Below are 11454 nucleotides of genomic sequence, written 5' to 3' on the forward strand. Positions count from 1 at the left end.
GTACATTTTTATGAGAAATATTTCTAGTGAAAAAATATATAAGTATTTTGGTCTTTTCAATACACTAAATTAAGAGACTATAAATTAAAATGAATTAAAGTGATTCTAAAATTGTTTGGATTGATGAAATTTAAAAAATAACGAGAGGAAATTATTTTTAGTTGTTTGGTTAGGTTAGGTTAAAAAGTGAAAGGAGAGAAATAAATGTAAACTATTGGAGATCATTGTGTCGTCCACTCAACTACAACTGGAAAAAACTGATAACTTCAAGAGCCCCCATCCCGTGCCTTAGTGGAAGGATTTTTTTTATTTTTATTTTTTTATCTCTCCCTCGATCTGACACTTTGTTTTCCGCGGTTTGTTCCACGAGGAACTTACTAATTTTTAATATGTGATTAGGAAAGGGTAAAAATTAATATATTATTTAAATGAATTTTCATATGTTTTTTCTGAATTAATTTTTTGATCCTATTATTTCTGTTGCTTCTGTTATATCTGCTGGGTTGGCCGCTGGGTTGGCCGCTGGGTTGGCCGTAGGGCTTGCTTCTATGATCTGGGGTTGGTCAAGGCATTGGTACAGGGCAAGCTTTAGAAGGGATTGCAGGACATATGTTATGAAAGGTAAAATATGCTTTTATATCTCTAAATTTTTTAAAGCTTAATTTTAGTTTCTCCAAAATAATTTTATCTATTTTTTGTTTTGTTAAATTTTGAAATGTTCAATTTTTGTTTAAAGCGCAATTTAAAGTTTTATTCTTCTGTAAAGAGTTATATAAAACATTTTGAAATAAAAAATATTTTAAATATGGAAGAAAAAATGGACATTTTAAAATTAGAAAAAAATGAAAAAGAAGCAATTTTTTAATAGGACTAAAATTAAATTTTAAAAGAATTTTGATTTACTCAGAGAAATATTTATTGTGTGAAAGGATTGTTACAGATATGAGTGGGAAGTTCAATTCCAGCATGAAATCAGAATCTGGATGAAGAAACATCCATGCAGTGCAGATGTAGTTACAAAATAGCTGATTTTCCAACTCTGCGTTGACTGGTCTCCCACAAACAGCTTCCAGGAAATGACAATGAGACTTTCCCTTCCATTTTGTTTTCTACTCCACTCTACCCTTCCTTAATCATTCCACTCTCTCTAAATTCAATCAATCAATTATCTCTCTAAACCCATGGAACACGCCTTCCTAGCCATCGTCGCCGCCACCGCCAGCTTCTTCGTGGTTATGCTCCTCCTTGCCGCCGCCATCCTCCTCTGCCAGCACCACCGCAACTCCACCAAAGCCCCAACCCGCAGCACCTCCCAGATCCGAACCCGCTCCGCCCCCCACCGTGACGCCTCCTCCCGCTCCGTCCTGGAAAACTGGTCCTCCGACCCCAACCTGATCAAGATCTCCTGGGAGGAGCTCGCCCGCGCCACCGACAACTTCTCCCCTCACCTCATCGTCGGCGATGGCAGCTTCGGCCTCGTCTACAAGGCCCGTCTCTCCAACGGCGCCACCGTCGCCGTCAAAAAACTCTCCCCCGACGCCTTCCAGGGCTTCCGCGAGTTCACCGCCGAGATGGAGACCCTAAGCCGCCTCCGCCACCCAAACATCGTCAAAATCCTCGGCTACTGGGCCTCAGGCCCGGAACGCCTCCTCGTCTACGAGTTCATCGAAAAGGGAAACCTCGACCAGTGGCTCCACGAACCCGATCTCTCTCGCTCCCCTCTCCCATGGCCCACACGCGTCCACATCATCCGCGGCGTGGCCCATGGGCTTTCCTACCTCCACGGCCTCGACAAGCCCGTCATCCACCGCGACATAAAGGCCAGCAACATCTTACTGGACTCTAACTTCCAGGCCCATATCGCTGACTTTGGGCTGGCCCGTAGGATCGACAACACTCGGACCCACGTGTCCACGCAGTTCGCGGGAACAATGGGCTACATGCCGCCGGAGTACATAGAAGGGTCCAATGTGGCCAACACGAAGGTGGATGTGTATAGTTTTGGGATTTTGATGATTGAGACCGCGTCGAGCCACAGGCCCAATTTGCCCATGAAATTGGGCACGGACGACATTGGGATGGTCCAGTGGGCCAGGAAGATGAAGGAGAATAATGCGGAGATGGAGATGGTGGATGTGAATATTGGGTTGAGGGGGGAGGAGGAGAGTGTTAAGGAGTACGTGCGCATCGCTTGTGAGTGCACCCGTGAGATGCAGAAGGAAAGGCCCGAAATGCCCCAAGTTGTTCAATGGTTGGACTCAATGTCACTTTCAACCAAACCTTTTCATCTCGTGTAAATACCTTTACTTCTATATATATATATATATATGTAAGTCTATAATAACATTAATTAGTTTACATGTTCTTAATAAATGTGATCAAATCATCACATTTTGTTTTTGCTGCCAATTCAGTTGTGTAATGAACTCCGATATAAGGGTTTTACAAGGTTCTAAGCCATGCGAAAGTTCCCCAATTTCTCTCCTTTCTACTTTGTATATATAGTGTTTACAAATTTGATGGGCATACAGAAACAGCCATACAGCCATACAGGCATGCATTTTTATTTTTTTAATAATTTTATTCACTTTCTAGTTTGTAGTGTTGTTATGGACATGACATGACAATACAAATGTGTGGCTTTCAGCAATGATGGATGGGCCTTAATAATTTACCATGCAATAAAAGTTTTCTCAATTTATGACGAGAGTTCATTAAATTATTTGCAGCTTTAGTTATTTTCATTTTAATATTTTGAGACCATGGTGCAAGTTTGGATTAGCTTATGGATATACATATTGTTTTATAGGCACTTTTGATATTGTTCTTCAATCAGAATTAAAGCTTTATCATAGTAAATTATGTTGACATTTAATACAAACCTTTATTAATTGAATTTTCAACGTGAAAAATTAGTTTTAATTGGAGAATAACACGCTCAAAAAGTATACAAGGAAATACATCTAAATTTTGCCCTTACTGTATTTGTTAGAAAAATAATTAGCAACAGAAGAAACAGTGGGGTTGTTTTGGGGGCATGAGATGAGTTGATAAATTGTAGGAGAATTCTCTATTTTTATGATATGATTAATTGCAAATCTATGAGTTGTGCACACGGCAGGACATTTACTCTAATCAGTAGACAAACCATTTAAGATGCTGATTTTTCAGCCCACACCGTTTAACCTGAAGATTAAACAGGTTTGTTGGCAGTCTCCCCAGGCTTGCCCATGTAAGATTTTTGGGTGAGTTTGGTTGTGGGAAAGAAAAATAAAATTGAGAAAAGATATTTAAATAAAATAGAGAGAAAGATGTGTGAGATTCATATTATTTTTTCAAAAATTTTAATCTTGAATAATTAATCCTTCCCCATAACCAAACTAGCACTTAGAGTTGGAATCTACTTTCAAGTAGGGGTGGGAATAGGTCAGGACAAATTAGGCTTTAAAAGGTCCGAGTCTAGCCTACGATGAATTATTTTTAAGGCTTGAGTTTGGTCTATAGCCTATCAAAGACTTTTATTTTGGTTCGGCCTATCTTTTTTAAAAGACTAGCGACCTAATAGCCTTTTTAGAAGCCTTCACATTAAATTTTTAATATCCCTTTTCTTTGGAACTTAAGGAAAGTCAAAGAAAAAAAATATAAAGGGGCACATGACTCACACACCTAAAGTGTAATTAAAGTCTTACTTGGTTATAGGAATAGAAGTTACGGAGCGGTAATGTGTAATTAAAGTCTACTACTTGAGTCTGGTCTATAGCCTATCAAAGACTTTTATTTTGGTTCAGCCTATCTTTTTTAAAAGACTAGCGGCCTAATAGCCTTTTTAGAAGCCTTCACATTAAATTTTTAATATCCCTTTTCTTTGGAACTTAAGGAAAGTCAAAGAAAAAAAAATATAAAGGGGCACATGACTCACACACCTAAATTGTAATTAAAGTCTTACTTGATTATAGGAATAGAAGTTACGGAGCAGTAATGTGTAATTAAAGTCTACTAGTTAAAAAAAAATTAATTGTACCCAAAAAAATAATATAAATATATATTGGTACCCAAAAAATAATATAAGTATATATACATATACATAGACCGACCTATCAGGCTTATAAGATTTTTTTAATAAATCTAAGTCTGGTCTATTTAATTTAATAGACTTTTAAAAATGTCTGAGCCTAACATTTTAATTAAATAGGTCAGTTCAATCTCTGAAGACCGATCTGACCTATTCTTACCCCTACTTTCAAGTACAATATCAGTATATACACGTTAAAAATTTATTCTCTTTGAAATTTGGGAACAAAACATTCAAAATCACAAATTCTATTATATGACCATTTTTATTTTCGGATTTTGAAATTTCGGCCACGTATACAAATACTCACCAACAAGTGTTACTAACAGTTTTTATATGAAGAAAACAACACCGTATTAAAAAAATCTTCATGTTTGTCACCGTATTATTTCAGGCAACGACGTGCCTGTATTATACAATAACACTGAAGGATGGTAAGTTTTCAAATGTTAATTAGAGTTTTCGTTTTTGTATTATAATAGTGAAGGGTTGCAGCCCCGAGAACTACAAGGCACTTAATAAAATGAAAAATGAGCACAAAAAATGTCAAACATAATGAAAAAAAAGCAAGACTTTGTGACTGATATTTGAAGGAGAATTTATTTTATTTCGTTGCTTTTAATTAGACTTTAGAAGCCTAGAAGGTAAGTAGAAAAACAAGACCTGGTCAAATAATCCTGACGAAAAAGAAAAATCAAAATAGGCACCACAAATTTCCAAACTGAAAAAACGGTGAAAAAGAGAAGGAAAACGTAGCCAAAAATAAAATATTAAAAAAAATAGGTACGTAGGTCTCTCAAAAAAAATAAAGTTTTTTTTTTTTTTACTTGCTAAAAGGAGAGATAATTTTGAAACGTGGGAGAACATGAAATTGGAAAAGGACCCGAACTCCATGGAAATTTTGGACTGGGCTGAATTGGGATGGGGAAAGAGCAATTTGGACTGGGCTAAATTTGAATAATGAAGGGGATGATTTCTAAATTTAAAAACATTTATTATTAAATTGAAGGGAAAATATAAGTAAACATAGGAGATTAAAAATAGAAATATTTGTTTTATTTTTTTAAAATTAATTTTCCTTTTTATACTTCATCAAAGAAATAGTAAGTAATTGAAGGTTGAGGGTCGTGTGATTGACTGAAAATTTATAAACAATTTAAATAATTTTAGATAAAAATAGTTTGAAATTAAGTGATTCAAATTCAAACTTTTTATCTTATAAGTAACCTTATAATAATTTTGTAATATAATGTTGAAATTATATTTTCACTTTTAATAAAAACTATTTTTAAGAACAAACTTAATTTACATAAAAAAAATTTTAAACATAATATTTATACAAAAACTACATTTTTTTAGTTTTTAAAATATAGCTAAAAATTTCAAAATTAAATAAGAAACTCATTTAATTCCAATTTGGTCAAACAATTTTTATTTTGAAATTTCTATTTTAAAAAAAAATAAAAAATTACAACCACTCCAATGATACTCCAAAAATTCTGTTTTAATTACCCAAATGAACTTGTTTATACTCTATAAAAGGCAATCCTAATCTCTCCTGTCCACACACCCCAGCGTTCTGCATTTTCATGTAGGATATATCTTCAAATCTTATAAGCTGAACGTATATAATTGATGATTCCCACTTATGCATTTTTTTTTACACATGTTATTATTGATACGTGAAATTTTTTATATCTCTTTATTTCTCATCAAATGAATGACATATTCTTTTGAAAATTCTAGTTATTCTTAGCATGATATTAGAAAAATTCATTGTTATTACCCAAACAAGCATAAATTGTATCATAGATTAAATCAGACATATAATTATTGAAACAATTGTTAAAGATTCAAATAATGAACATGTAAATATAATAACTTATACATTATTCTATATCCCGATGATTCAGAAACTTTTGCTTGTATTGTATTATTTGGTCTAGGTACCAAAATTGATAACATTCAAGATTATGCTGATTATGCATGAAAGATTTTATTCATATGTTGATAATTAATTTTTGTCAAAAAACTTAATTATTTTTTTTTCTCAATTATATTTTTTTCACTTACAAGCTTCAAATCGAGACCTTATTGAATTCAATATCTGAAATCCACAACATATTCATTCCTATTTATGCAATTGATATATACTAGGGGGCGACAAACAAATTATTAGGATGTGTTGATTAAATTTGTCCATGTAAAAAGTAGTACTACTAAAGAAAAACTAGTGCACAATCCCATAAACACACATAATGAAGTAAAAAGTTTTCAAGCAAAGCAAAGTACAAACAATCTTTTGCCGCGCTTGATTAGTTGATTGTGAAATCTGACGTACCACGATGAATAAGCACGTTTCTTTCAGTGTGAATTGGACTTTTTTCCCGTGGAGTGGATGAAAAGCATTTGTAGTGGGGGGGTAGAAGCGCAACAAGTCCCACATGGAGTGGATGAAAAGCATTAGTAGTGTTTATAAGGAAATGAGAAGAGGAGTGTGAGCACTGGGCGTGGTAACTCATGCTTGTAACCCAAGTGGGAGTAATAAAGTGTTGGAAAGGTGGCTTTGGTGGGGGTTGAGGCAGCAAGCAGCCTTGAAGGGAGTGCCCTTGCTCTAATGTTACGGCATTCTGAGATATGAGGAAGGGTCCGTTGCCTTATCAGAGCAACGCTCTCAATAAGTGGAGGTATTTCCAGTTGCTGCCCTCTACGGGAGCCCTCCTTAGCCACCTTCATTTTTTCTGATAATAATAACCTATCTGTTTCTGGATTAACAAAAGGAGCCATGTGCCTGCTGCCATGATGAATATAAAATGAAATGGCATTCTAATTGAAATCTGCAACTTATAAAACTTTACAAACTAAATTGGATGATGGTCCTGGAGTGGAGGAGCGTTTAATTCAGTTTTTTTTTTATAGAAACTACTGCTAGTAGAAGCCAGGAAAAAGATGAGACAATACAATGAATATGAGTAACTAAATATTAAAAGTATACTGATAAAGATTAATTTTGTGATAAAAAATATATTTATATTCTAAAAGAACATGAATTTAATTTTTATTCTTGATATGAGATTTTTGTTTAATAAATAATGTGTAAATGCTTTTTGAAACATGATATTTACTCTGACTTAAATAAGTATGTAGTATTCAACTTAATTAAACTTTGTCAAGAAAAAAGATAAACATAAAAAATTAAAACAACTTAAAAATCATCACTGATGACTTTGTAGGTTTATGAAAAAATAGTGTTAAAAAGAGACTAATATAGACTAGCTTTAGGACTTAATATAAAGATTAGATTAATTAGGAGTAAAATTATAATTTTGCCTTAATATTTGATTATTATTATTATTATTATGTATTTTTATTGTATATTTGAAATGTGAAAACTTTACAAGATTTTTCATAATTAAATTTATTTTGCATTAAAATTAGTTAATTCAATATGGTGTGAACTTTTTTGGGTCCAACTCCTGTGGGCCAGGACCCAGGAGGCTGAGACGTATGCATAACTATTTAGCGAATTGCTTTTCAGTATTTTTCTTGTCCATTATTGTAAATTCTGAGAGTAGTCCTGCTAATAAGTTTACATATTAATATGATATTTTAAGTAATTGAAATAATAAATTAATTATGTTATGAAATAATTAATGTCATTATATATAACACTAAAATTTTTAATATATATTTAATGTATAGGTAAGTTTACATAATAAATTTTATAATAATTAATTTTAATCTAATAATTAATTTGTTTATATATATAAATTTTTGTAAAATTTATGATTTTTATTTAAAATTTATATCTGTAAAAAGTACATTATTAAATCAAAATTAATTGTAATAATGGTAAGAAATTAACTCCCGCCTTGCTCAGGATCTTCTTCCATGCTGCTTTGTTCAGGTAATAAACTATATATATATATATATGGTGATATGATTGCATAACTTTATACCGTAAATACGTATGTGGTATGGGGTTCGATTACATTGAAAAAACATGTTAAGAAATTAGTTTAATTGATTTCTTAAATAAATCCTCCGATCCAACAATTAGTCTTTAATTCCTGGCTAAAGAATATCCTCATTCATCCAAAACATCATATACTTTACTACTATCTTTTGTGGTAACTAATGTTGATGAAGTAATATAGTTCTCTCTCTCTTATTCTGATATCCTAAATGGTTTGACAAAGATATATATATATATATATATATATATATATATATATATATATATATATATATATATATCAAGTGATCTTTGTAACTGTGGTGTACTATGAGTCATGTTAAAAATGAACTTATTTTCATGAAAATATATTCATAGATATTAACACTTCATTAATTTAAGGATATAAGTAGTATAAACATAACTTAAATAATATTTATTTTAATGTTGATGGTGTTGATAAATAAAAGGGTTGCGATGGGTCGATATTGTTGGATGGAAGTCGAAATGAATTGAAAAGGATCAACCAGCAAACATAGGAATAAGGCCAGAGGCCTTGCAGACCATTGAAAACCTTTGATCTCTTGTTCACAAGCAGTGTGTAAGGGTTGTCTCTTGCGCTGACCTCGTTCTTCTAGCCGCACGCGATGCTGTTTCTCTGGTACGTAATTCATTTTATTTATTTCACCCACGCATCGTCTCCTATATTCAGATTCTGTACCAAGAATATTATTGATCATTTATTAGTTTTTGCCCTTTTTTTTCATCTCAAAAGTAAATAGTCAGAAAAATCATCAGATCTATGTATATTTGAAAAAACACATCGTCAACTCCCCTATTAATATAGAAAATGGAATTAGAATGAAGGTACGACCCATTAAAAGTTATGTGTATACATAGAAGATAAGAAAATAAAGAATAAAATTTATAGTATGATATATAACAGCTTCATTATTTGAAACGTGTTGGATGATTGACATTGCATTTAAATAATTATTTCCATTTATTTTTACTTGTTTTTCATCACTTTTGTTACGTACACATTTTAAAAATACTCTAAAAAAAAATCAATTTTGCATCGTTTTAATTGTGAAAAAAATTATAAAAAAAAAACTCTCCTTTCGACGAAGTCATCTTTTAAAGGATCATTTTTGCCATACATCACTTTAAACACAAAAAAGGGGTGGTATAGTTATCATCTAGTAGTACCACTGTCACAACACTTTTTCTTTTTCTATCGTTGGTACAAAAAACCACGACACTTTAACAATAAAATACTATCCATATTAATTATCACTCTCCATATTTCTACGATCACCTTGACCTCACTTTAACTAAAGCCAAGAATATTTAACACACAAAGCAAGTAGGGTATTCTACAAAGAATCATAATTAGCAATTAAAAAATCAATAACTTTTCCCCCATAAAATACACTTTAATGTATAATAAATTAAAAAGTTAAACTAATAGTATTTTTTTTACTAAATTTAATTCTTATAAATAAATTTTGAATTTAAGTCTTATGAACAATAAAAATATAATTAAAAAAATACGTTAAAAATAATTCAACCAAATTTTCCTATAAAAATTAATAATTGACAAAACTAATACATCTATCAATAATGATAAAAAAAAAAAACTTGGACACCCATTCATTAGCATTACCATTCTCTCAACTAATTTTATAATTATTTATTTATTTTTTTGCTTTGAGTAGTCAGGGGGCCAAGAGTTCCCGTGCCACTGGGAAGAAAAGATGGCCTAACCTTCAGCATAAACCTTCCAGGAACGTCTTCCCGAACCGGGCAGCTCCTGGACAGATTCGCCGCCAGAAAGTTCGACGCCACCGACGTGGTGGCGCTCTCCGGCGCGCACACCTTCGGGCGGGCCCACTGCGCCACATTCTTCAACAGAATGAACCAGACGGATCCAACCATCGACCCTTCCTTGAACAACAACCTCATGAAAACATGTCCCTCTTCCCAACACCTGTTCGGTGACTCCAGGACTAAGGGAACCAGAAACTGTTCTTTGACAAGTTTGCAAATGCGGTTGTTAAGTTGAGTCAGTTGGATGTGTTGACCGGGAAACAAGGACAGATTCGCGCCAAATGCTCCGTCCCCGACACGAAGAAGGTGCTCACCTCTATGGTGGAAGAGGGACTGGATTTAAGTGCTCAGATGTGAGATTAATTAACGAATACTAATTTTTGTTTCTTAGTAAATTAATGATGACCATGTTTCGTTGTAGACTAGTAATGTGACTTACTAGCACATAAAATGAGGAGTTTCTCCCTGTGTTACTATCTGCATTCTGCGATCCTTAGTTTTTATGTTGTTGAGTATGCTTTTTCTATGTCATGTTATTGTGTTTAACAGTTTTATGAACCCATTTAATTCAATACAAATAATAAAAACTGAATTCAGAAATACAAAATTAAATAAATTAAACACCATAAAAGCAGTATTTTTCCTATATTGGATTGGATTTCAAAAAGGGATGAATTGAAAGAAAGAAAACTTGTCACCTTTTTTAATTTATATATAGGAAGGAGAGGAAAATTATAAATATTATTTTTATATTCTTATTATAAATTGGAATAAAGAGATGATAGGTAAAATAAAACTTGAATAATTTAATTTATACAATGCCCAATTTGGGCATTTTCCCATCGCTATAGCACAATTTCAAGGCTTTCGGATGGCCAACGAATTGGGCCATTGCAAGGTCATTGTTCTAAAACACTGGCCGAAACTTCCTGTAATTCGGATTGAGCTTTTCAGAATACATGGAACACGGCATGAAACAATAGTAAAAATGCATGAAGCAACGTCCTAAAACATTAGGTGAGTAGATATATGTTGCAGGCTGGTCCAAAATGAGTTAATAGGATCGTATAAAAGCATTCAATGCATGAACCAACGTCCTAAAACATTAGGTGAGTAGATATATGCTTTTTTCTGGCTGAGATTTTCAAAAGTTTGAAAAGTCCAGCTCGTTGGTTTCAGAAGTTCAGTGGATGGAAGGATAACGTGTCGGAAAATTAATATACTTTCTTTTCTTTTATACATAATAATAATAATAATAATAATAAATAAATAAATAAATAAATAATAACCTGATACGACTCGGATCCTCTCCAGCACTCTCTTGCATCATCTCAGCCCTTCACTGATCATTGTACAGAGCATTCATAATGGCCACAAAAGCATTCATAAACAATATGTAGGATTCCATAGTTCAAATAGAGGACATGGATACTAAAATTGTAGCATATGATTTTTTTTTACAAATAATAAATGATGTTACCAATGAATAAAAGCAAAACAATTTTAACTTTCAACAGATCAAACTTTACCTTCATAATCGATTTGTCAATTTTAAAAATATTTCAAAAAATATTTGTGCATATGCACGAGCGATCGG

General features: G+C 32.7%; 1 protein-coding gene and 1 pseudogene across 2 annotated transcripts; both read left to right on the top strand.

Moving 5' to 3' along the window:
* The first annotated feature begins 190 nt into the window (after nucleotides 1-190).
* On the top strand, nucleotides 191-2491 carry LOC114403372 (putative serine/threonine-protein kinase). 2 transcript variants are annotated; one of them, XM_028366298.1, is made up of 3 exons: nucleotides 191-405; nucleotides 538-621; nucleotides 941-2491. In XM_028366298.1, exon 3 carries the CDS (start codon nucleotides 1182-1184, stop codon nucleotides 2295-2297), a length of 1116 nt encoding a protein of 371 aa, XP_028222099.1. In that variant the 5' UTR covers nucleotides 191-405; nucleotides 538-621; nucleotides 941-1181; the 3' UTR covers nucleotides 2298-2491. The 2 variants fall into 2 exon arrangements, with proteins under 2 accessions (XP_028222099.1, XP_028222098.1); XM_028366297.1 differs by having other exon boundaries at nucleotides 191-621.
* A 4549-nt stretch (nucleotides 2492-7040) lies between these two features.
* Nucleotides 7041-10331, top strand: LOC114402140 (annotated as a pseudogene).
* The last annotated feature ends 1123 nt before the right edge of the window (nucleotides 10332-11454 follow it).

This window comes from Glycine soja, chromosome 20, assembly GCF_004193775.1.
Source record: "Glycine soja cultivar W05 chromosome 20, ASM419377v2, whole genome shotgun sequence".
In the NCBI taxonomy this organism is placed as follows: Eukaryota; Viridiplantae; Streptophyta; class Magnoliopsida; order Fabales; family Fabaceae; genus Glycine; species Glycine soja.